This window comes from Epinephelus moara, chromosome 6 (assembly GCF_006386435.1).
Source record: "Epinephelus moara isolate mb chromosome 6, YSFRI_EMoa_1.0, whole genome shotgun sequence".
Lineage (NCBI taxonomy): Eukaryota > Metazoa > Chordata > Actinopteri > Perciformes > Serranidae > Epinephelus > Epinephelus moara.
The window spans coordinates 10431727-10458231 of NC_065511.1; the positions used below are offsets into that span (position 1 = coordinate 10431727).

The following is a 26505-nucleotide window of genomic DNA, read 5'->3' on the forward strand; positions in this document are numbered from 1 at the left end:
TCAGCTCTCATCACGATACAGCACGTTGCATGCTGACCTATTTGTATTGAGTATGGTGTATTGATTAGCCAGCAGTGACCACATGAATCTGCTGGCAGTGACCCTGAATTTATCTGACTGCTGATGTCTGCAGCCCTGGCAGCAGGGTCCATCTAATGAGCTCTGCTGTCCGTGTTCACAGGGAGAAGGCACACAGACAAAGTTCAGCCTGAGGCAAAGACTCTGACATACGGATCGCTGGCAGCCAAACTCATGTGCAACAGAGCTGGCCAAACAGACGATTCATAGGACCAGCTCCATCTGTTTGGACTGTAATATTGGTGGATTTGTGTGTGTGTGTGCATTCTTCCTCCTGGGTACTTCAACAATATCTCTATTTATAGAAATAAATGGTAGGCATCAACTCAAACCAGTGCCAGCTGAGCGGCAGTATTGGTGGCCATATTGGTCTTAGATTTTATTTATTTTAAAAAAGGCAAATCTCTGTCAATATCCTAAATATCTCTTGAGTTAACAGTATTTCCAGCAGGGTTGTCAGGAGTAACTGATGAGGAAAAAATGACTCTCAATGCACTGAAACACCTCAGGATCACAGCGCAATATCAAATGCCCTACTAGCAACAAATTTCAATTAAAAAGGGGTCCAGGAGGCCACTGTGCCAAATGCCTTCCAGTGTAACATATGTGTTGTGTTTTTCAGTTGAATATGTTGGTGTATGTGTGACCGGTTGTCAATAAACAAGGAGAAAATCTAATGTTTCAACAGTCTGGAGATTTCATGTTCTATGGCAAAATAAGTGCACTAGTGCCCTCTAGTGGTGAGAGAGCTCAAAGAGGACCAGACAACTTGGTGCATGCGGATCTGAGGTAAAGTGAATTCCCTTAATATGAAGTGACAAACAGAATAGTAGTTCAGTAGTTATGTAAACCTTCTCTCACAGCTGTTCAGGTAAAGTTGCTCACACTTATCTGGCAGGTTTGAATTTGTGTGTGAAAAATTTGAGCATGCTTCAATCTGAAACCTGTTATGATATAACCCGTCTAAAAAGCACTAATGCAGTCTGCCCGCCCATCTTTACCTCAAATAAACCTCAGACTATATACTCAACTGCTACCAAACTTAAGTGTTGCCAAGCAACAAAACTCTCATCTGCCACCTACACATTATGGGATGTGTGGGAAACCAGTGTACATGCCAGTGTAACTATAAAAAGAATGCATGTTAAAGTATCAGTTGTTCATTGCATTTACTTAAAAGAGCCAGACTATAATGAATATTTCATTGTTGGGGGTTAGATTATTGAGTGTGCTGTAACATTTGTGAGGTTTTACACAGAAGAAGGTGGCAGTAATTAACCACAGAAGACAAATCCTGTCAAGTGTGGTATGTTTTATTGGCTTATTCAAACAGAACCTTGTCAATGCCGTGGCATTTTTAAACAGAATCTGACACTTCTCTCAAATTCATCCCATTAATTTGCCTTTTTAAAAATAATAGATTGACACTGACATTAATACGGCATCGTTAGCATTGTTATAGAGGGATGTAAAATAAGCCTTAAATTAAAGGCGCTGTATATAAGAATGTGGCCAAAACGGTTACTGCACTCAAATTCAAAATACTGCCGCGAGTCGTGTCCGCCCCCCCTCCCCTACAGATTCGAGGTTGCTGGACAGCAGCACGCTGGAGACTGATTTGTTGACTGATTTGTTGCCTACGGGCGGCTGCCGTGGCAGGGCTGCGTCCTTGATCTTCGGTTTTCCAGCGGACCGTTCGAGCAAGTCCGGCTTCTCTGCTGCTAACGCTGCTGCCGGGATACAGCTGAGGAGGAACCGGCTGCTAATGTTATGTGCCGGGACACTGCTAATGCTGCTTGCCGTACTGCTGTAGCTCAGTCCTAACTGTAACTGATGCTGAGACTCTACTGACTGTGTGACTGGTAGACGGCAGTGGCCAAAACACAAATTCAAAACATAAACATGATTTTACGACTATTTGCTTTAGATTTCTTACATATAGCTCTTTTAATTAATTTTGGAAACCCAGTTGATAAAAGAAAACCACATTTATCTGATCCCTTTGAGATGCATCCCTCTGACTACGGCATTCCTATGAAAACTCAACCAACCTTTCTCAAGTAAAACAATAAGGATGTCTCTTCCCAGAGTCAAATAGCCTATACACAACTAAAAATTGTTCCTTCAGCTTCCACCAGGTAGCTTGTAGTCATCATGCCCCATACATGCCATTATGTCTTCAGCCAACACCATACAATAGACTATCAAGGCACACAGGGATCACTTGGCAAATGAGGCATCATGCAACTTAATTACGTATAATTTCAGGCCTTTGCAGGATAGAAGTCATGTTGATCTTTCTCTATTAACCAAGAATTTGGTGCTTTTTGGAAGTTAAGCTCTGCATAGGCTCAGATGTTTCAGTCAGACCTCTATGTTGATTTTAGCAAAGCGGTAGTGCAGAGATGTGGGGTTGCGCAGCAGCAACATTCCTCTGTGTTCCATCGGCTGGTTAAAGAGGGTGTTAAGGAGACCGGCAACACTGACAAACCCCAGGGCCTCCCCACAGCCTGCAGACAGGGAGAAGTCGCCCTGAGTGACCCAGCCTAGAGTCACTCGGGTGCAGTGAGAGGTGACACTTGGCAGAGGATCCGGCCACAGCCCCAGGATGAGGTCAGAGGAAGGCTGGGGGGATGATTTGGGGCCTTCAGGTGTGGTGGGGTTTGGTTCAGAGGCAGAGGGAAGGTCTGACTCTTTGCCCTCAGTCTTATCAGAGGACAACGTTGCAACTTTCTTGGGTCCCTTCTTCCGACGTCTAATTCTGGTTTTAAAGTGGTCTTTGTGTGGGGGCTCCTGGGGGCCACTGTCCACAGGCTTGTTGTACAGCAGCTTCAGGTCCTCTGCGGTTGGCACACACACAATGGCGTGGAGCTGTGGATTGCCTTTGGACAGTAGTGACAGACGCACCCACACCAGACTCATTTCGTGCGCTTTGAAAAACAGTTTCATAGCCGAGCGGTCCAGAGGTGGCACCTCTCCAACACGGCATGGCCTTTGACCTTTAGATGTCGTGGGTCTGCACCAACCAGAGAGCAGCCTCAGTGACTTTCTGTTCCTGTGAAGCATAAAAAACAACCAATATCAACTCATAACAAATGATTTCTATTCAAAAGAAAAGTTGCATTGGCCCTATTAAGCACCCTGAGAGACATAAAATTTGGTTAAAGCACATTTTTAATTCCTAATGCTGAAAACAAAAAGGCAGCCAATGGACGGTAAAAATCAATCCAATTTTTTTCTCATAAAGTCAGTCATTACTCAAAGCTCGTGTGATGGTTTTATGAGGATAGATGCAACTCTTCCCCTCGACTAATCTCTGTGATGTATTGCATCAATTTAAGGCTGGATGTACTTTGGGTATTCTCATCAGGGACGTTATGATGAAAGGGAGGTAGACTGGAGAAGCCCAATGAATCAAGCCTGTCACAAGCTGCGCTGGGGTCTCTTAATAAAAAAATAGGAACAAAGTGATGATTGGAGCCCAAATCCCCCTAAAACAGTGCACATTTCAGCTCAGGGGACCTTTAAAAGTCAACTGCATTAATATTGTTAGAAGTGTGATTTAGATGTGCAGGATGTTAAACGTCTGAAGGGAGCTTGGCGCAAAACTGCAGTGGGTGTGTGTTTTTACTGACATGAGATTCTTTTCACAACAAGACAAGGAGAGGGGATATTAAAAAAACCTTCAGCATTTATCACAAACATGAATATAAAAGAAGATAAACATGTACCTCAGTACAGTGATGTGGCTCGGAGGCTTCGTGACAGTGATATCTCCATGTGATGTCATCTCCTCCTCCATCACTGTGTCAGCCTGTGTTGTAGTTTGGGTCTGGCAGTCTCCTTTCCTCTCCTCTCCTCCTTCCCTCAAGATAAGCTCCCACTCCTCGGCCAGCTGTTGCCACGGGCAACGGAACGGAGCCAGACAGCCATGTTTAATGTAACTGGTTCTTTTGGCGGGCGGACGCCTACAGAAGAGGTCAGAAGGTCAAACCCTTGTCAAACTGTTGGGGGCAACCTTGCCAATTTATGTAACAAATCATGACTACTGCACGGTGGATTGTAGTAGATGAAAAGCACACAGCCTTATTACCATCTCGTCTGCATGGTGGGAAATATCTGCATAATGGAAATTAACTGGGGTCAGAGCTTTAGAGCATTTTCCTCTATCAAAACCTCTAATCCACTGACATTCGCACCACTTACTTAGGCTGTAGGCTAGTGAATATTATCTTTTCCTTGCAGATGATTGTACAGTCATGCAGTAACAGAACACTACAAAGAATCTTTAGTTCCAGCATCGTCTCATTATCACCTTACTTTATTCCTATTTAACTGAAAACAGTTTCCCTCACAGTTTAAAATGGTAATTTAAAACACGTCCATCTATATTCTGGGCAAGTTCTTAAGATTCTGTTTTCTATCAGCGGGCTGGTTTTGTGCCAAAATAATTTTACAAGATATACAAAAGCTTTGGCAGCACAAGATGTCCCAACTGAAAACACTGATAATAATAATAATAATCACACACAACATTACTATGTCTGGTTCATTTCCCGCTCGGTTTTCAGCTGACCTTTTGAACTTGTCCAGGAGCTCTGCCTCCTGCTCCTCCTGAAAACGAATGCCCGCAGGGCAGTCTGGGTAATCGTGGGGGAAGTGGGGGGCTCCTTTATTCTGAGAGTGTTTCAGACTCATGTTCAGCCCTCCGATGCGAACTCCTCTGTACACCTGGCAGAGGAAGAAACAAAGCAGACAAGACCAAACACTGGATTTTTGGGGAACAAAGCAAACCTGAGGGCTTCCAGTCTGCCTTTAAATTTCAAGGTACATTTAGCATTTCACAGTGCTTGTCCAAACAAAATGGAACTGCCCCCAAACATGGACGAGGCAACCAAATAATAAAAACATCTTTCACAGAGGTCTCAGTACTGACATTCATTGTATTATACACATGCAGCCTCACAGCACCTTCAGTCAAATACCAGGAAACCTACAACCTACCCAGAGCTTACCAAGTAGTCATCACCACTCTTCTTGATACACTATAGCTGATATGTACTAATGTCTAAAACAGACAGTTTTAGAATATGTGAAATTATGCTAGTTTTAACATTACACAAAACAGTAAGATGACTGCCACTTATCAGAAAGTGAAGATAATAAAGTGAAATTTAATCATGAAGGCACCGTCCATGCTACCTACCAGTGGGACCCAGAAGGCCATGCCCCACCCTTTAGGAAGCAGCAGGTCCCATCCAGCACCCCAGGAGCTCATCTCATGTCCCACCTGCTTACCAGGTTGATGAACCAGCAGGATGGGGACCCGGCCCTGCAGGGGTGTGGGGCTCAGCCTGGACCCCGGCACCAGCACCTCGCTCTTCATACGGTTCAACTCCTGTAGGCAACACAGATAAAATGCCAGAGGTTAGAGCAACAGCTAAGCTTATCTGTGCTTCTAGAAATAGAGGTGTCTGGCTAGGATGCAGAGGAAAGTGTTTAGAAGTAAGTAATGCACATGCACTGTAAGGAAAAGTACAATAACAATTATTTATGAGTACTGTGTAACATCTTTGGAAGTATAAAAATGATAAACTACCTGCTCGGATATCTTGTTATCAGTGACGTTGTCCCGGACAGACTGCTCCCACAGGTAACTCTGACAGCAGGGTTCTGGGACTCCTCGCAACATCAGCTCCCTTCTCTTCTCCTCGTCCACGTCTGAAACAAACACACAGCACACATGGCACGCTCCTGTATGACCAGCATCTCTTGTGTGAAGTGTTCTACGTCTGTTTTATACTGAAGCGCAATGCTTTTCTGAATGAACATTATTATCTCAGAACTCTGAGAAACGTTTTGTTTTTCTGAATTAATGAGTTCATTATCTCAGAATTTTGAAAAAAAAGTTTCTATAAAAAAACCTTCTGCTCGTTTCTCGAAATTAACAAGATTATTGAGAAAATGTGTGTGATGATTTTGTTTTATTCAAAAAATGAAAAAAAAAAAATCTTTTAATGAAAACCTTTTATAATTCTGAGATACTAATCTCGTTAATTCAGAAAAAAACAAGGCAAATATTTTGTTTCATTAGTAACTGCATTAGGCTTTAGAGAGATTCATAACCCAACATCTCAAATAGCAGTAAATTGATAGGTTATTAATAAACCATATTAAGCTATGGTAACAGGAACATGCTGTAACACTCGCTCATTCACATATCATTCATACATGATGCACCTTCATTTATGACTCTGAGTCTGAATGGATAGTTTGGCGTGGTAAAATGTTCATACCCTAAATACAATACAATACAATCTATACTCAAGGGATTTTTTTAAGTACGAATTACATACCCTGATTTCACTTGACTGTAAATAAGACTATTCTCTGATATGAAAACCGGATCTTTCTGTGTAAAAGGATCAAGACATCAGCCTAAGAAGTGGATAAACATTATTTTGCGAAAAGAAAGACAGACTTATGTTTACCCTTAAGTAATCCCAGAGCCTGCTACAGGTTTACTGTAAAACAACCTATTCTAGCTTTTACTCAGCAACATGAACTCGGTAACTCAAGAAACTTATTTTTTAAAGCAGACTTCCAAAGTCTGTAAATTCTCTCATGTGGAGAACTGAAATAAACATAAGGCATGTAGTGCAAATACTACTGGCCAATGTGCCTACAATTCTCACTATGGGTAAAATCATGCAGCTGCATAGTCATTAAGTCCCAATGTATGTCAGCCAGTGAGCAGCTCTGTTAAAAAAGATTCAAATGTGAATCTCTCTCGAGAGTCTAGTGACACCTCCTGCTGTTCTCTTAATGCTATGGAAAAATGGTGAGGAAGAAACTAGGCTTAAAAGAAGTTTCATCATCTTGTGATTACAGGTCACAGACTAGAAGAAAAATGTAAGTTATTTTAAAGCCGGGCCTCATTATCCTGGCTGTTGAGACTACTAAGAAGGCTGTTAAATACTAATGCAAAGCAAGAAATGTCTTATGTTTGTTTATGGTTGGTTTTAAATTAATAAATGCAAGATTACAAGATGTGGGTGAAGCAATGTGTAAAATACAAGATGGTTTCCGAGGCAAGGCAATCACATTCTGTTCCTCTACCACACGCCCCTAGCATCATGTGAGGAAAGACTAGCTAAGTAAACATGTGTAAGCACTGACATAACACATAATATCAGACAATTATGATATAGTCTGATTTCCTTTGGCCTAATATATTGTAAACTAGAAATGAGCATACTGAAAGCATCTCTACAGTGAAGGGACTGACTTCATAGTCTTCTTCATAGTCAGCGAATCAGCTGTTTTCTGTCACTGAGGCCATGTTTGGAGTACAGGGTCCTGCCAGGATTTGAACCTGGAACATCTGCATGGCCAGGCAGAGGCCCCCCGGAGCACAGAACCAGATGTGTACTCACTGAAACAACCTCATGACAAGAAACAGACTGATTCTATGCTCAGCTATAGATATGTCCCATTAATGGTCAGGTTTCTACTGGCATATATTAACAGGAACATAAGGAAGGAAATATCCTGACTGCCTGCCATTTTACCATGTGTATCTATAAACTAACTGCCCACACCCTTCCATTGTCTGTCTGGTAGGTCAGATTTTACCTTGTTCCTGCTTTACACAGGGCAAAGCTTTAACCTTCTTTGTTGGTAAAGTCAGCCTGGGGTCATCTACAGTCAGACCCAGCACTGTGCCTGCAGGGAGCTCTCCAGTCGAATACATGCCTGGATGAATTACACAGTGACAGATATTAGATTAAGCATGCTTACCTTACCAGATGGCAAAATGTAAGTACTGATAATAAAAACAACAATAGACCTTTCAGTATGTGAAAGACATCAGCTTGTTGTTGGTGCAGATTCATCTTGCTCTGGTCTTTGCAGTGCTCAGGCCACCAGAGGGAGGAGGGCTGGGACTTACTCATTTCCTTAAAGAAAAAAAAAAAACCTGGTATAAATCACAGTTCTTCTGAGTGAAATGCAAGTGTATTTCAGAGGCTCTCCGTTTGTCATGTTGCTAATAATATCATTCTTACATCACAATCTGTAGCAGCTTCCAGAGTTTCTGCCAGAACAGAATGGGACTGTGGTCCAATCAGGCGATAGCGTACAATCTCCATTGTGAGGTCACTGCAACAGATTCACAGGTGAAAAACAAAAAGGTCAAATAAAATAATTTGGAGGGAAAATAATTCATCCAAGGCAAATTTTTACTCAATTTGCATCTTTTTTAAATTCACCACTACTACACTAACTTTATAACTATTCCATTTGAGCTGGACTTCCAGGTAACTGGAGTTGTGGGAGATCTGGTTCCATCTCCCAGTATCTTCTTAGCAGGAGGTGCACCGGCATCCTCACAGGTTCGTTTTCTCTTGGTTCCAGTTATCTGCTTGGCCTCAGGGCTCTTCTCGGGCTTTGGCTCTGTTTCTAGGGTGGGAACAACCTCAGCCGGTGTCGCTACAGGAATAACTGGAGGAACAACCGCCTCATCACACTGGCACACAGTCTGTAACTCAGGAAGAAGGTCCTGCAGGGAGCACAGTTGCTGGAGTTACACTATCATATCTACTAAACTCCAACCTTTCACCACAAGATGAATTTACTTTTTTTTGTCAGAATACTACATCCAAATATTTGCAGTATTCATAATGCAGAAGCATACCTGTTTAATAGTGGGATGAGCCCAAATCCACAGCTGCCTGTGGGTTGAGCCCTGTGAACGGGGTCTCCAGAGGAAGGTGACAGGGCCCAGGGGCTTTGAGGGGTACTGTCCTGCTCTGTACACCACCACACTGCCCTGTTTTCGCCCTGACAGACACAGTGCTGCAGCAAATGTAGGGCCTGGAAACATACACCATACGCATATTACTTTAAAAATTCATCTAAACAAATCTAAACTATGATTGTATGTGTCTTCACAGAGGAAGGATGCACGGGGAAAATAGGTCCACAGTGACAGAATATTTCTCAGCATTAAAAATATAGACAGATTATATGTATTTGTAGTCGGGGTAGGGCGTATTCTCACCGGCCTCCTTGCTTGTCAGCTGTGACAGAGCAGCCAGCAGCTTGTCTTCCTCTCCCTGTAGCTCTATGCAGCAGTAATAAGAAAGGTCCTGAGTGGACAAAACCAAAAAGGTTATTTTACTTGCAGTGAAATCCCATTAATAACAATCTTACTTTTGTAAAAGAATTAAACACAACACACACTCCAATTCTGTGATGATGTACCTGAAGTAGGCAGTGGCTGCTCATTGCCCTGTAGCTAGGCCGATAGCATTTGTATGTAGGTCTGTCCCCGAGGCAGTAGCCCCACTTTTTAACCATGTGGAAGCGCTTGGCGTGCCAAATGTGTGTTTCCAGCCACACGTTCTTCCTCTGGCGGCGGTTGAACTCAAGCAGCAGATTTCCGTGCCGGCGGCGGGCCTTGCGGCTCTTGCTCTTTGCCTGTTCCTTCTTCTTCGAGCCAGCCTGGAGGCTCTTCTCTCGCTGCAGGAGGCAGGAAACAGAAATCAGAACTGGGATACATGACAGTTATTATTGCACTTAAAGAAGGAGAGACTGTCTATGGAACAAGAGACAGAAAATATTAAGTAGGACATTAAGATGCTAAAAGGAAACATTCTGAGCCTTACCATTCTGTTGGCCACATCCCTCAGTCTGTGAGGGAGCCGCTTGGTGTTGTGGCTCATGGCCCGTCTTCTCATGTGTTTGGACAGGGCTCCGAACACATGGCAGCTGCCTGTTGTCTTGGAGACAGCTTTCAACATGGCACACACCTCTGCCGCCCTGGCCCTGACAAAACCTCCAGCTGAGGAGTGATGGGAGTGGGGGTTGAAGGGGGAAGGCACTGAATCTAAATGTCATTAATATAAGTATCCTAAATTAGACTAAACTAATTATTACTTGAAGGACAGCAGGAAAAAAACAGCACATCTGCACTAAATGAAAGGAAAATATGATCATTTTCTATGGCTTGCAGTATATTAAATGATTAAAAATGGGTCTCTTATAGCTATAGGATTTCCCATCAGACAATAACACAGAATGGTGAGGTCATTATACAACGTTTCAAAACAAATAACACCTTATTTACAGTATGCAGTACAAAGTAAATTTGTAAGAGTAGGTCAGCGTCTTTACCACTGATGTACTTGGGCATCTCCTTGGCGTAACCTCCACCATCTTTCTGATGTCCACGGACCCATCCACCCCGTTTCTGAGGGTTCCTTGACTTTTCTGTAGTTGGATCATTATCGCCACCTCCACCTTTGGAAGATCATTATTTTGTCATTTCAGAGCCATCACAGGTAAGAATGAGATGTGTTCAAGACATGATTCCATACCAGGTAAGACACACAACTGCCCCGTGGCCACACACCCTTAGGAGCGGTTGTCTCTATGGCAATTACTTTGTCATATTCTTATAAATTATTTAAAAATGTTTTTGTTAGTAAAGCATTATAAAACCAGCAATATTAAGGGTGTTAAGGTAGCTCCTGTACTGTGGATTTACCTATTCCTGTGGCCTTTAGGAGGAGCATGGTGTCATAGCTTTTTAACCTTTGTTTTGTTGTAATGCTTACCCTAAAAAAATCAAAAGTTTAATTAAAATATTTAAAACTATCTTACACTACTTACTAACAACAGTAAACCTGAGGTAGAGTATTATTACAACAAAGGAGCCGACATCTGATTTTCCCCATAATTAATTAATCTGGCCATGGATGTTGCCTATAACATCATTATTCCCTTTACATAAACTCTGCACCCACAAGGAAGTTTGAATAAGTTAAGGGGATAAAACTGTGTCCTGTTTAAACTGTTGTGATTAATATTAAAGTTAATTTATTCACAGACATGCAGAGATGGGAACAAATGATGATGTCAGACAGGACACAGACTGAGCTTTGCTGGCCCTCTGAAACGCTGACGATGCAGCAGCAAGAGGAGACGAGAGAAAGAGGAGTGTAGAGGTCACAGACAGCATCACAAGGACAAAGTTGGACACATATTGGACCATATCAGATAAAAAACAGGAGACATTGTACCGGGGACCGATGTGTCCCCTCCATTCTGTGTGCTGCTGTGAGAAGATGGGTACTGAACACTTGCAGGCTGGTTTCTCAGCTTCTTGCCCCTCATCTTCACTTTAGCAGCAGACATTTTCTGTATAAAAAAGAAGACATATTTTAGACGCCAGCTATTAGTTTCGCTAATTGCTAAACGAAAAACTGACACTGAAAACGCCAACATGACTTGTCAATATCTGCTGATGCTAACTTTAGCTACTTAGCCACGTTACTCCACATTAAGTTGGGGTGTTGGTTTAAAAAACAAAAACACAAATACAACCTATCTAAACATTCAATACATTATTATTACATAGCATGTGTTCACCTCTAGATTCCCCCGTATGAGTGTACGCCAGAAACGTAGTTCAAAATATGGGTCTGCTGTCTTTTCCAGTTAGCCACCATGTGAGTTTCATCACCATGCTTCCGGACATGTGGTGTTTATGGGATTTGTAGTGTATCTGCGCAACTAAAAGTTATACTGCCACTGCCAACCAACCTAAACTCTCTTGCAACGATGTTCTACTTTGTCACGAATAGTCTTGATTTAAGCATTCAATGTGTCAACAGTAGACCCACACTTGTGCCAAAAAAAAGGGAAAATGAAAAAGTTCTTGCGCGTCTAAAATGCCATTTACAGTACGGCAGCGCTGGTCACGTCATCCAGTGCGCTTGCAGCTTTCCCCTGCTTCCCCTTGCTTGCACCTACGTTGCAGCAGTTGTATCATTCCCCTGGTTTAGTTGTACATATTCCTAATAAAATGGCGGCATTGATCAGGAGGATTATCAGCACAACTAAGGCTCCTGCTGCTATCGGCCCGTACAGGTGAGAAGAGGTTCAAAGTCGCACCAAGTTACAGCAGGCACACAGCTGACGTAGTAGCAGTCAAAGTACCGTTCATATACACCACATGTCAACAGTGTTGATAAGATGTTTAGTGTGTTGTTGCCATTGATGTGTTAATCGGTATAATCATACAGTTGTGTTTAAGTGCACTGTGTCGTACAGTAGGTCTGTAGTGGTTGAAGCTAGGGGCAGTGATCACTCACTGGGATGTGCTTGGGAGCAAAGTACAAGTTTTGGGACTGCCCTTTAAACTTTGTAAACCAGTGAAAGGCTAAGCTATTAAGATCAACAGCAAACTGCGATGTTACATACAGCATGTGAATGAAGCTTAAAGGGGAAAAATATACGTTGTCTAAACGCACATTTTGTCTATGCAACAGAGCAGAGGTGTGTATGTTGGCTAGATGGTTCATTATAATATTTAATCAGTGATAATACAAAGTACAAAGACAAACTTTTTAACCCAAATTTCTGCGTTATCAGTAACTTTGGAAATCATCAAAATGTCTGATCGATGTCTGCTGTCCTGCAGCAGTGATGAGAACTAGAAATGATAACAAGATTTCAGCCCCCTCTGAAAGACATAACTCAGCCTTTAATTTAATTCAGATGATTCTCTGTCTCTCTGTGTGTTTTCCAGCCAAGCAGTGGTGGTAGATCGGACCATGTACGTCTCAGGACAGCTGGGGATGGATCCTGCAAGTGGACAGCTAGTGGAAGGGGGTGTTCAGGCTCAAACCAAACAGGTGACCCACCCAATACAACCTCCTATCAGTCATTTACTCATGCACCAGAAGCACTGCTAAATAACTACGTAAAAGATGTTAAGTTGTTTACTTTAATCATTCACCAAGTTAATCTGTTTTATACTCTGAACATCAGGAGGCTGATACAGTATGAATAAATGCAGTGTCACCACACTTTATTATTAAGAGTGAATTGTTTCTTCAGGAGTGTCATGTTTCATTTTCTGCTAGCTTTGTGCCCCAAAGGAGCAAATCAAAATAAAAGATCAGAGGACCTATTTTTTTTGCCCCCCACAGGCTCTTGTGAATATGGGTGAAATCCTAAAAGCAGCTGGCTGTGGTTATGAGAATGGTGAGAAAAACTTTACCGTCTGAAAAGTATTGCATTCAGCATTGATCACTTTGAAGTTCACATGGAGAATTATTTTGTCCCAAGTCTTAACTACATCTTGTCATTGCTTCCCGCAGTTGTCAAAACCACAGTGCTCTTAGCTGACATGAATGACTTTACCAATGTCAATGATGTCTACAAGCAGTGTAAGTATCAATGATTCACTTATCAATGGGAATTTTTATTTGCAGTTTTTCTATGCTGCTGAGCCATGGTAAAAAAATAAGGCTGAAGTTCATCACTTGAAACTTGCAGTACAGACTTTGCCACCAGGTGTCAGCACAAGCCAGAGAACCTGCATTAACCAGGTGTCCATGGCTTGGGGCTTCCCAGTCATTTTATGCAAGTGGTCTCATTCTTACATAATTAGTTAGTTCTGTTTTGAGTGCCGATCTGTGGTTATATACTCTTTATTCATTACTGTAAATGCCTTTACATAAAATCAAACAATCCTAACATCATATTTGTCTGCCCGTATCCTTGAGATACTTGTTATGCTTGAATCTTCTTTTCATGTGGTAAATATGCCAAGAAAGTAAACACAGAGGTGTCAGACAAATGTTCAGACACAAGCTGACTTTGTCACCACTGCTACAGGGACTGCTGATGTTTGCAGAGTCACAAAGCAGAGCGAAACCTGAGTTGCTGCTTCCAGTGGTTTAAGCCGTAACGTAAATGTCAGACATCATGCCCTATCTGATGCTCTGCACACAGCCAAAAATCCTTTAAAAGGTCCAGTGTGTAGGGTCGTACCCAGTGGCAGAATTACATAGTAAAAGAATGGCTTAGAGGGAACCAAGCTAAATGCAGATAATGTCCTTCTACAGTTATTGCATTGTACAAATAATATTTACGTCATAAAGATATGTTAAAGCCAAAAAAATCCCTCTATTTCCACTTTTACTCTAATTACAAAGCCCACATATGAACCCAGAAATATTCAGTATGGAGAGTAGGACTTTCATCTACATGCACCATATTTATTCATGTGCTGTTTGAAGGTTTTTTCCCCCCAATATAGGTTTAGTTAAGTTTAGTGGGTCCTTTAGACATGTCCCACTTCCATCGACCTTCGATATCATATAAGAAGTATACAGTATATTATATATTAAGGGTTACAGCGTACTGTGCTGCAGAGAAATACACGTACTTTTCAGTTTTGTTGTTGAGCGGTAAATGATTAAATACTTTGTATCAGTAGAACTGAAACTTTGAAAATCTTTGCCAGTTTAAATTCACAAAAAGAAAGCAAAATGTGTTCCCTAAGAGTCATATGTCCCTTTGCATGATTTTCTTGATCAACACCTACCTGACAGACAAAGGCTCTCATAAACTGGATAAGTAACAAAAGACCTTTTCACTGACGTGGCTTAGCGGGCGCAGCTCAGGTGTAAATAGTGACGCTAACGATTGCATGTGCAGACTGACTGGGACAATAGAGCAGAGCCCCTAATTAGTGTTATTAGTTACAGCCTGTGCTTGTCTTGCTGTGACAGTCAAAGTATCTGCAGTGAAAAAAAGGCTTTTTATTTTATATTATTTAGTGACAGAAAATAGCATTTCATCTAAACATGTCAGTTTTTGCAACTTCAAATCGGAGGTGTGTCACATTGTTAATGTTTCATCATAAAACACATCCATCTTAGAAATCACAAGTCACATTATTGTCTGTGTATCAGATTACTTCTTGGTTGCACTTTTTTGCACTTAGCAGTTGTCAAAGCTCCACCATACATCTGTTGCAACATGTTTAAATATGTGTGTGTTAGTAACCCAGTGCCTTTAAATGTGCTGCTCTCTAGTCTTCAGCACTAACTACCCAGCCAGAGCTGCCTACCAGGTCGCTGCTCTCCCCAGAGTAAGTATTTGATTATGTGTTTCCATTGATCCTGTAATCGATTCAACCAAACTGAAAACTGTGTGTTCTCTCTCCATATCTCTTTTTAGGGTGGACTGGTTGAGATTGAAGCTGTTGCTGTATTGGGTCCTCTGACCGATGCTTCCTAACAAATGCATCTATCAAACCATGAAAACTGGAAAACCCATAATCACTGAAAATTATATAGAATGTGCCTTGTTTTGTAGAGCAATTAGGGGTTAATTGAACAAAAATCCCACTGAGCACTTATTATTTCTATAATACAGTATATTTATCACATTTTATAGAGGATTAAGTGATTTTACATAATTGTCATAAACATGTAGTGGAGCATCTTGCAGACTAACAGCAGCCGGGCTCGGACCACTTTCTCCTCTCTCATTAACATTGATGAGACGTGTTTGGAGGCAACGCTGCATTTTAAATTCCCTCTGCTCACATTTCACTGACAATAGCTGAAAAGTATCTAAGCTTGTTTGCTCTTATTGAGTTACACTGCCAGCAGCCGGCAGTGTATCCTCTCTCACTGTGCCAGAGTAAGGATGATCAAATATAACTCAATAATAAATGGTTTTAATTTACGTAAATGGTGATTTGTTTTGTGATACCAATAAAACTATATGCAGATTATCTCTTTGTGATACATTTATTCTTGTCCCTCCTCAGTGATTAGTTATTTCGTATTGGACAATTGTTGATGCCCCCAGGGGTTTATACACAGGGGACAGTATGGGATGTTATGTCCCAGACCATAGTCCAAAATAGATTATAGATTACAGCAGTCCGGCTCTTATAAATGTTTGAATTATTTTTGGCTTATGTGATGAGCATGGAGTTCATCAGAAATATTGTTTCATTCATTTGACTCAAAATTAAACTCCAAAGCAAAATAGTCCCCAGGAAAAGACTGGCACGGACCTTCTATGCCACTGTAAATCTCAAAAAAACATATAATCTTTCTCAATGCTTCATCCGCTGTGGAGCCAAGTGTGTGTAACTGGGATAGGTTAACACATGTCAAGGCTGGGCGTCCACACAGTTATATTCCAGCCAAACAGCAAATGATCAAGTCTTCATTGTTTAGTTTGTCTGTAAAATAACAAGAAATATGAACAGGCATATTTTCTACAATGAATATGTGTACAGTATGCTGATAGGCGAGTTGTATCATCTCAAACACTGGAAATGTGAGAAGCTGACGCAGCTCTTATGCAAACTCATTTTAAATGATGTGTGGTGGAGCCTGGGCATGTTTAGTGCACAAAATATCATAACTCATTTGAATGGCCAGGGACTACTGTCCAAGTTTCTATGAAAGTGTGCACAGCAGAAAATCATAGCCTAGTGCAGTGGATAGAAAAATAACTGCTTACCAGCAATTAAGCTGCATAAAAACCGTTATGTTTAGAGCTGCAACAATTCCTTGAATAGTTGCCAACTAATTTAATATTTGATAAATCAGTTTGCATATTTTTTTAACAAAAAGAAAAGTCAAATTCTCTGATTCCAGCTCCTAAATGTGAATGTTTTTCTGGCTTCTTTACTCCTGCATGACAGGAAACTGAACATCTTTGGGTTGTGGACAAAATAAACACATGTGAGGACATCATCTTGGGCTTTGGGAATCACTGCATTTTTCACCATTTTCTGACAGTCTATAGACCAAACAACCAATCGATGAATCAAGGCAATAGTGCACAGATTAATTGACAATGAAAATAATTGTAAGTTTCAGTCCTAGTTATGCTAATATATCACTTTTAAAAGTCTTGAGACTATAGGCCATATGATGAAGAATAATTCTTTTTAAGAGTCAGTCCTGTACATTTGAATAATGTAAGTATCCTACTGTCACTCGGCACTCTGTAAAGTATGCATGTTCTTTTTTGAATCAGAAACATGCATTGGGCTATTGATTTCCATATACGAAAATACAGTCCCATTAAAAAAACCACATGTATTAGTGAGTGAAACTTTATTCTGTACACTAGGTTAGCAGAATCGCAGACAAAGCTCAGAAAAAGAATATATTACAGAGACGAACGAACAGGTGAAAAAAGGTATCAGACATCAAAACAAATTTTGTTCCCACAACATCCATCACATCTTACACAATTGAAATAATTTTCTAAGAACTTTACATGTTTTTTTTTAAACACATCATGTAGAACTAATGATAGTTTAAAATCATGTCCTAGGTGATCTCTTACTGTGCTACACATGTACCTTATGTAATGCAGTCACACCAAAACCAATGTGCATATGACATCAGCGTTGCCAGGCATTATGAGGCCTTTCAATTTATCATTGGAAAGGCATTTATTTTCATGAAGAGAATTTTATAAACATCCACCAGCAACACTGCAGCTGCACAAAATGGCTTCATGGAACAGCAAGATGAAATATCGGTACCTGGATCATCTGCATCCTCAACCTGGCAATGATTCACTGTGTCATAACTAATCTTGTGCATATGCTTCCTGTGATCATCTGCATGCATTTTTTCTTCCTTATGCAAAAAAAGAAAAAGGATTTTACTATTGAAACCAATAAAGTGATGTTGAGAAAAAAACTTAAGGAAACATGGATTTACAGTAGTGCTCATCAGTATTACACTGTACACTCTGTTACTCTGCATTTAGTACTGTCATTGCTATTAATTAAATTAACCTTATTAGAAAGGCTGCAATTAAATAATGTGTAAACACCAAACAAAAATGTGGATTTATGGCAAAGTTTAGACTTCATGACACCTAAAAATCCAATCTGTGAAAATGTGATCCTTTAAAATCAGTTTCCCTACAGGTGATAAAAACTAAGCTGGCAGTGTAAACCTAGCCAGTGTGTTGTTCATCCACCCAGTCTGGAGTTTCTGTCACCTCAAACTCTTTGCATAATATTATTCACAGTTATATTTGGCTTGTATTCCTCAGAAGCAGCTATTTTAAAAAGTAATAAGGATTTACTTTGGAAAGTATCCTTCCCTAGTTCATCACACTGTCACAAGAGTTCACAGATTTCACAGACTGGTGCACCCTCTTGTCTCACCTAACCTGTCCTGGTGTGTCTTTTTTTTATAGTGTTTTCTTTGCATAGGCCTGCATGTAGAGGCACTTAAGGTCTCAGTAGAAAAACTTATAAAGATTCATATTTACAGATGAAGGACTGATATTTCCTAAATGAGATGTTATTAAGGCACCATGCATATTAATGTATCTGGGGAACAGTTTGGTCAGCGCTTGTGACAATACTGAAAATGTAGCTTTTATTGCTTCGTCTTGTTTTTCTTCCAGTCGTCATACAATGGTAGCTTTGGGGGTTTCGTTATTTTGGTGCATGTCTTCTCTCTGAAAGAAGATAAAGAATATTGTGAGACAACCCTAAGATGTGGCATAGACTTGAACTGTTCATATTCAGTGTTTTAATTGCAGTAGGTTTGTCAGAGTTAGCAAACATCATCTAAACATTATACAGCTTTTCTCTACTCCATGCATGTCATTTTTACAAAGTTGTGTCTGGGCTCTGTGCATTTATAAGAGTATATTCAGTGTGCAAAGGTATACTGGATAATGAGCTGATCCTACAGTGCTTGCAATGGGTTAAAGTGTAGTTTGTGGTCGAGCTCTTACCGACTCAATCCTCCTTTTTGGCTTTCTCACTCTCCTGAGAGGCCTCAGTTACAGCCACCACTGCAAACACACACATTGAGAGGAGATCAGTACATGATAAAATACATCCACATCATGCTGAGTTAACTTTGTGCTTGTTTAACATATAACTTAAAGACTAAAACAAAAGACATAGTAACAGTGCATCACAGAAGAGAAATGAAGAGGTAACATTCCTTCTTAGCCCCATCTGGTTCTGTTGAACTGGTTAACTAGTGATTTACCTGGCCTCTGAGCACACACACAGTATACTGTATGGTAATTGGTCTGGCATGCACACAACATAGCCTCCAGAGAAAAGTCTCATAAATGTTATGCAATATGTCTTTCACACCAGGCCAGTATTCTACACGTGCTGCCTGGAGGGGCGTCTCTGCCCTAAAAGTACAACGTGTTCTTTGAAAGTAGTAGAGAGGAGTGCAGGCTTTACTGCAAACCACAAGCTCTGCCTCTCACACAAGGCAACTGACCACTGCAGGCACTGTGCATTTAATGGGTTAATATGCAGAATACACACTTGAATACTGGCACACTGACTTTGAATTGTTTCGGTAGTCATTACTTTCCCAGTAAAGGCAATAACTGTAGACAGTTTATACTTTGGATAACTCAGATTTTAACCAGAGGAAAACTGCATCAATTAAGAGGGTGTAAAATTCCACATATTGTGGCCAGGTCTGCTGCTGTGTCTGTAATGACATGTGCTTCAGTGCAAACTACAACATACTCTAAATAAAATTAAACAGTGAAAGAGGGCTTGAGTGGAATCATACAGAGTGATCATAAACATGTGATGACTCACTGAAATTCTCTTTAAATGAGCCCTGAAAGTGGTTTTATGTCATCATTTTTAAACGAGGACTGGAATGCAGTCAGGCTTGCAGAGCATTTACATTGTCTTATGTAATTCGAAGCAGCAGGGCATGATTATTCTGTAGTCAGTTCACAATAGAGTACAATGAGTGAGAGTTGCGTGACTGGATCTGTTGTGCTGACAACATGCTGCTGTTATAATCAACACACTCAAGACAAGCCTTCATTTCTCGCTCCGGGAGTGTGTGACTGCTTTCTATTCCTCACACTGCGTTATCTGTTCAGCCTCACGGCCCAACAATATCCTGTTCATCCTGTCAGCTCCAACCAATCACGGGAGTACAGACAGGAACCAATGTGTAGGATTGATTATTACAAGAACTGAAAGTTTGGTGTTGCCAACCATGTGTGTGTTGGATACCTGCTTAGTTACCACTGGCAGGGGGTGATGTTATAAAGTGGTCTTACTTTGGCTGTATGTGTAACCAGAAGATAGACTGGCTGAGTGGGGGGCCATTAATTGTTTACCTGGATGTAAACAAAATCTTATCCACGCACACATTACTGAGTTTTTCTGTCTTTACTCATCTCATTCTGCTTGTTTGCACACGCTTGGTGCCTAATACATGTTTGCATAGATTTCCCAGCTATTTCAGCCAGTGGCAATGCAGCATTGTTTGACCTCCACCCAAAACTGTCAGCCCTCCCTATCTGTCAGTATTGGTGGATCACACCTTATCAAGCAGGTTAAAACACGGTATGACGCCTTCAAGTCAAAGTTAGCACGACAGGTTTGCCAGGAAACACTTCGACTTATCGGTAATCATGTAAATCACCGAGCTGTGAACTCCCTCAAGACATACAGAACTCTCTTTAACTATGGCAGCCATCTTTTACTGGAATCCTATTGTTGTCATCCTACAGCTGTTAACAGTCGTAAGGGAAATGTGCCCTTGCCACAACTGTCAACTGTCACGTGTATAAATGAAAATCTGCTTTAAATAGCTAGCTACATAGACCCATGTGGGAATCTGTTTAGTTCTCTATTACTGTTGTAAAATGATAGAGAGCATACCTTCAGGTGTGGGCTCAGGGGCCGCTGCCGAGGGTGCTTCGGCTGGGGTGGACTCAACCACAGGAGCCTCTGCTGGGGCTGCGCTGTCTGCTGCAGACTCTGAGGTCACAGTTGCTGCTGGAGTTTCTGGGGCTGCTTCAGAGGGGGTTTCTGAAACAGCTGGTACAGATGGTGGAACTTCTGCCTGTTGTACTGGCTCAGCCGCAGCAGATTCTGGAGCTGGAGCTGGAGCTGGAGCTGGAGCTGGAGCTGGAGCTGGAGCTGGAGCGGCTTCTGAGGGGCAGGGTGCCTCAGAAGCGGCAGCAGGGGGTGCGGTTGCCTCCTCAACAGCAGGCTGAGGCTCACTTGGGGCCTCAACAATGACTGGTGATATTGGAGGCATCACTGGAATAGTTGCGGCAGCAATCTCTGCATCTATAAGAGACTGTGCTGCCTCTACAGGTGCTGAGGATTCAGCTGGTGCAGAGACGTCACTTGGTGCTGAAGCCTCCTCTGGTACTACACCTTCAGTTGGGGCTGCAGCTTCAGCTGGTGCTGAAACCTCATTTGGGGCTGCAGCTTCAACTGGTGCTGAAACCTCACTTGGTGCTGCAGCTTCAACTGGTGCTGAAACCTCACTTGGTGCTGCAGCTTCACCTGGTCCTGAGGATTCACATGGTGCTGTTGAGGCAGTAGCTGGTGCAGCATTGTCAGTTGGGGCCTCTGCCTCCACAGGAGCAGCAACTTCAGCTGGGGCCTCAGCCGCTACAGCTGCTGCCGCCTCCTCCACAATCACTGGGGCCTCTGCTGGCTCTGATACAACAGGTTCAACAGCAGGAGTGGAAACTTCAGGAGAGGCCTCAGCTGGCTCAGCGGTCACCTCCTCAACAACAGCAGGGGCCTCTGCCTGCACAGCTACAACAGATTCAACAGCAGGAGCGGCCTCAGACACTACAGTTTCTACAGGGGCAGCTTCCTCCACAGGGGGTAGTGCCTCCACCACCTCTACAGCAGCCTCAGGCTCAGCAGGGGCTTCAGCTGGAGCAGCAGCCTCTGAAGCTGGCTCTGCAGGGGCGACAGGTTCTGGCTGAGGCTCAGGAGCAGCCAGGAGGTCCTCCCCTGAGCCAAGATCCTCCTGGGCCTCCAGGGCTACTAACACGGCCTCCGCCTCTTCATCGGCTTTTGGTTGAAGATCGTCAGGCAAGGCAGTTTGCACAGGCAGCTGCATCTGGTCCTCGATGGTTTGTGCATCTTCTGGGATAATACCATTTCTGACTGCTGTCAACACAGGGATGACAAGAAAAGCTTGATTAGGATTTACGACTGGCAAGCATGTGGCACTTATCAGTCTTCAGCTAGTGATGCCCTGTTAATCTGTAACAATAATTACATGACGCTGAGCAACAAAAAAAGAAGATTCGCAAATTGATTGAGCTTGAAACTTCTTGGGAGGTCCTTGAGCCAAATTAATCATTAAATGATTTTGTCATGGCAACACTCTCATCAGCATTTCACAAGTGCATCCTAACTGCGACACTCAATGAAGAATCATCGGACATATTGCAGGGTGTTATGTATGTTCCTCTATGTTCTTTTCTTGAATAAATAAAATGTGTGTATTTATAAACTGGTTTAGCTTAACTCACCACGGAAGGCTGGAGATGGGGAAATATAGCAATAAAGCACACAGACTGCATGCTAGGGAAAACATCCTTTCATTTCCGTAGGTGGAAATGTGATTTATTGAAGCCTGTGCTTGTCTAAAGCCCAGAGGACACGCAAGTCACTCTCAAAGGAAATGAAATACACGTGACGACAATTTTGCAGCCTTTGGAGAGACACCCTACCTTTCTTCTCATTCCCTGACCCCTCCTCTTATAACTGTGTGAACAAGTCATCAGCCCTTAGGTGAGAGAATACAGGAGATGAAGAACAATAGTGGGCTTGGATGCTTAAACTCAAATGTCATGAACTGCAAAGCACAGCTCAGTTACAGGAATCACAACAGCCTAACAGAGTGTGTCATCACAGTTTCCCTCAACAGTATTTCGCAGCTAACTTCTTTACAAAAACACCGGCTGGACTTTGTTCACAAATGAGACAAACCAGAAGGGTTCAGAAAGCTGAATGGGCAGCGGGTGGTTGGTTTGGACGCTGCAGCTTCCTGATTTTATTTGTCTGTCAGAAGTGGTAAAAAGAGCTGAGAGTGATGAGTGGAAGGGAATGTGACGGCCTGGCAAGTCAGATGAAAATGAGGCAGTGAAAGATCATGCAACACAAAAAGTGTTTACGCGAAGTTAAATATTTCCAATAATATCCCATTTAAGTAGAGAATTGCAAAAGTAAAAGTATTCAGACAGATGTTCCTACAACCTTTAAATCCTTATAATGGCTTTGACCTAAAACACTTTCCTTTTATAGATTTCAAACATGTTCTCCAACAGAGTTCTTTAAGCAGAGATCCACCTCACACACCAGCTATCACAAAGAATACAAAACCCAGCAGGCCAGAACTGGTGTTGAAAAGTCTGTTTGGGTCGAGACAGAGACAGCCTCTCCAGGCATGGATGACCCGCGTGTCAACATGATTTAGCAGCCAAAGATGACAGAGATCCCAGTCAAAACAGACAGTGCCACGGCTGGCCAAGAGCACAGAGGGGGAGGGGGGGCAGACGCGGGGCCCGGACAGGGGATGGGACCAGTGGTGGCTTGGATGGCATACAGCTGGTTTGTTAGACAGACTGTACACTGTATGATTTAAACCGCCACCCATTCAGCCACATTTAGAGAAGCCTGCTTGGGCAAAGAGTACAATAAGTGGTTTTCTTGCTGGGGTGATGTAAGAGCCTGGAAAGGGACCCAAGCTTCTCCAGGTGACCAAAGCTAGCTGGCTGAAGAGACAATGCCCTGACATAAACATCACACAGTGACATAGTGGAAGATGGAAATGCTGTACATGAATACAGAGGAACTATGCCAGGTGTAATAAGTACATATCACTTGATTGGGCTTTGGTTAGTCGCTTACTCTCCTTAAGACTACAGCCTTTCCTTGTACTTGACATGAGCTAGAGCAATCATATGCAAAAAAAATGAACACAGACAGTAGCTGTCGTGTGTTTGTGGTGAGATAGAGGGAGAACATACTGTACATGCAGCTGTGCCATGACATAGCCATGTACCAGTGGGTTGAACCAGTGAATGGACAATCACGGTCTGTGTCAGGCCTCTTGGTGGGCGTCTGCACACGCTTGAACATAGTGTCCACATGCAAGGCAAAACAAACCAAGGCAATATCCCACAGAGTATCACTGTATGTTTACATGCAAAACTCCCATGCAGAGGAATATCAGAGCAGTCACAAATCATTTGTATTCTTTTCAAAAGGGCATCAATGTCCTAGACCCTCCTCTGGCTCCTTTGCAATACTGCATCTATTGTTTGTATGAGCTGTAAATTCCTGGAGCAAATCACTTTTCGAGAAAACCTTTGCATACAAACTTTGGAAGCATCAACAAGATGCACATCAAATTCTGAATCACCATGCCCACCTGATACACATGGCCCACCCTGGAGAAAATTAATGGTGGTCAACAATCCTGTTTTTCAGGGGCTGTAGTGCACTAATTTTTTAAACTAGTGGGTCCACTCCATTTCAGTGTGCAGGTGCACCGCTTAACACGTAATGGCGAGGGCCAGAAAAACTATTGAAATGAAGTGTAATCTGTCAGCCAACCACACAAGTGTCAGCTGACAAAACAAACATCAACGTGGGCCTACAGGGCAAAAGCCATGGTAGCTTTCCTAGTTGACAAATAAATTGTCTGCATGGAAAGTAATGCTCACAATATGATTTTATTTGAGCGTGAATGACATCCATCAGTTTTCTGTCTTGTCACTCTCCCTTGACTTGTTTGTGTTTTGTATGAGGTCATGGTGACGTATACGCTGCTCTTGTTGCTGAAATTTAGCGGCGGATCCAGCATATCTGATGGCTCCAAAAACTATCAAATGGTGTGCAGATGCCGCCTACTTGTCACACTGCAGCCGTACGCTGGCGTGCTGTGGGTGTGGACCCACAGTCCAAGTGCTTTTAAGTTAGTATCTAAACTAAACAAGCTAAGGCATACATGGGCACCAACCATGTCAGCATAGCTTGTCAGGAAGGGGGCTACACAATGCTCCAAAGTAAGGTGAAATTTCAGCAAGGAAACAACATGATCATTTTAAAAGGGGTCCCTTGACCTCTCACCTTGAGATATCTGAATGAAAATGGGTTCTATGGTTATCCACGAGTCTCTCCTAAACATGAGAAGGCTTTTCACAATAAATGTTTTGTTCTTTGCAATCAGCAAACTCCTTCAAATTAAAGCTGTATATTTGTCTTTTAAATGAAACTAGCCGAACATGTTTAGATACATAACACATCAGAACAGGATTGCTGTGGAACTCAAAATATTAACTGCACCTGTGTTAGTAAATGTACATCAAATATTTAGTTACTTTAACTGTAAAATAAGTAGCCTATATACTACAACACCTCGAGCAAATTCCTGAAATTCAGTTATGGCTTTTGGTTTTGGTGTGCCACCCCAAGATTTTCAGTGGTCCCATCTGGCCACCCCTATGAAAATTTTCCAGGGGCGCCACTGTGGATCACATCAGTTTGATCTGGTAGATGCTCTTTGTTGCGTGCAGAAAAACATTTAAAGTCACAAATCAGACTTCTGCAGAGTGGCAGCAAACGGGTTGGGTTACACCTCTTGCCTCAGGCTAGAGAATGGCTGACAAAACAGTCCCAGCTGGCTTTCACACATAGCTACTGGAAGAGTCAAACACAGTCCTCACTAAGTTCTACCAATCTGATTCGCCTATGTGTATATGCCCAATTAGCTTTGTGGTATGAGGTTGAGAATTAAACATGCACATACACATCAGCCCTCATTTCATCAGTAAATCATGCAATGCAGTTTGTGTCAACACACTTTCAATGGACATCAAGCTAGAAATGGCTGATTAAAAATGAATGCCAACCACTTCTGGTGAGGAAATGGGTGAACATGAATAATTCTCTCCATGAGGCAGTGTAGTATGCTGTGCAGCAGAGTTGAGTGAGAAAGCACACGGTGTTCCAGACCAACCGGCAGCAGTCACACAACCCTTAGCAAGACATGGCTGAATAGAAAGTGACTTAGAGCAACTACTGTACATATTTAGAGAAAATGTAGAAACCATTTTTCATGCTCACCAGTATAAAAACACACAAAGGTATTTGAACACTTGAACTCTACATACTTAGTACTTACCCACTGTATCTCCATTGCTCTCCTCTGGCTTTGTACCTGGTCTTTTCTCTTGGTCAACAGTCTGAGCACTAGATGAGGAGCACCCCATGTTTGAAGAAAAGAGTTGAGATGAATGAAAAAAAGCTTTAAATCTACTATATAATGCAAACACAAGTTCCACTGCTCTCTGTTAGCAAAGACAGAGACTGTCTGGCAGTGAAAACATGGACCACTACAGCTCTTCAGTTCCTAAGAGAAGCTGGGCACCATTATCTCCCCTTGTCTCTTTGAGTGTTTATGCATGGCCTGGTGCCCTCCTGCTCCGGATCTGTTGCGAGAATGCAGCCAAGCAGTGCAGGCGCTACTGCTGAATGTTCCCTGACTGCCTCCTGCTCACAGCCACACTATTCATACAGGAAGGGGAGGCAAACATGTGTGAATGAAGTGTGTGTCCTCCCCCTTTATAGGAGTGTCCTCTCTGGAAGAGATCCACCACCTGGTGGCTGAGGGTAGCACATGTGCAATATATGCATTTCTTTACAGTGGTTCTATTTTTGTAGAGTCTGTGAAGGTATGCAGTCATACAGGTATGTAGTCTTATTGCTGACTGAACATGGATCCCAAGATGACTTTTCCC

The 26505-nt window shown here is 42.2% G+C and overlaps 4 protein-coding genes across 7 annotated transcripts in view; 2 read left to right on the forward strand and 2 right to left on the reverse strand.

Moving 5' to 3' along the window:
• Positions 1-2085, forward strand: part of LOC126391728 (NIPA-like protein 2) — a 33735-nt gene extending 31650 nt beyond the window's left edge. For both annotated transcript variants that reach the window (XM_050046644.1, XM_050046645.1), the window contains one exon: positions 182-2085. In XM_050046644.1, coding sequence (XP_049902601.1) covers positions 182-288 — 107 coding nt within the window. In that variant the 3' untranslated portion in view covers positions 289-2085. The remainder of the gene's footprint in view (positions 1-181) is intronic.
• Positions 1376-11637, reverse strand: pop1 (POP1 homolog, ribonuclease P/MRP subunit). Of its 2 annotated transcripts, none has more exons than XM_050046634.1 (16): positions 11512-11637; positions 11163-11280; positions 10255-10380; positions 9747-9922; positions 9343-9600; positions 9140-9227; positions 8774-8952; positions 8364-8638; positions 8145-8238; positions 7928-8036; positions 7714-7833; positions 5678-5799; positions 5285-5476; positions 4655-4809; positions 3810-4046; positions 1376-3133 (listed from the first exon to the last, which is right to left on the reverse strand). In XM_050046634.1, the coding sequence occupies exons 2-16, from the start codon at positions 11275-11277 to the stop codon at positions 2443-2445; spliced, it is 2937 nt and encodes a 978-aa protein (XP_049902591.1). In that variant the 5' UTR covers positions 11278-11280; positions 11512-11637; the 3' UTR covers positions 1376-2442. The 2 variants fall into 2 exon arrangements, with proteins under 2 accessions (XP_049902591.1, XP_049902590.1); XM_050046633.1 differs by having other exon boundaries at positions 9747-9967.
• Positions 11638-11851: 214 nt separating this feature from the next.
• Positions 11852-15679, forward strand: LOC126391732 (2-iminobutanoate/2-iminopropanoate deaminase-like). The gene is made up of 6 exons (XM_050046650.1): positions 11852-12012; positions 12674-12779; positions 13077-13131; positions 13248-13316; positions 14973-15028; positions 15118-15679. The coding sequence occupies exons 1-6, from the start codon at positions 11948-11950 to the stop codon at positions 15175-15177; spliced, it is 411 nt and encodes a 136-aa protein (XP_049902607.1). The 5' UTR covers positions 11852-11947; the 3' UTR covers positions 15178-15679.
• A 1305-nt stretch (positions 15680-16984) lies between these two features.
• Positions 16985-26278, reverse strand: LOC126391727 (skin secretory protein xP2-like). Of its 2 annotated transcripts, none has more exons than XM_050046643.1 (4): positions 25890-26278; positions 20606-21859; positions 18679-18738; positions 16985-18396 (listed from the first exon to the last, which is right to left on the reverse strand). In XM_050046643.1, the coding sequence occupies exons 1-3, from the start codon at positions 25975-25977 to the stop codon at positions 18683-18685; spliced, it is 1398 nt and encodes a 465-aa protein (XP_049902600.1). In that variant the 5' UTR covers positions 25978-26278; the 3' UTR covers positions 16985-18396; positions 18679-18682. The 2 variants fall into 2 exon arrangements, with proteins under 2 accessions (XP_049902600.1, XP_049902599.1); XM_050046642.1 differs by having other exon boundaries at positions 16987-18396; positions 20606-21862; positions 25890-26277.
• Between the last annotated feature and the right edge of the window lie 227 nt (positions 26279-26505).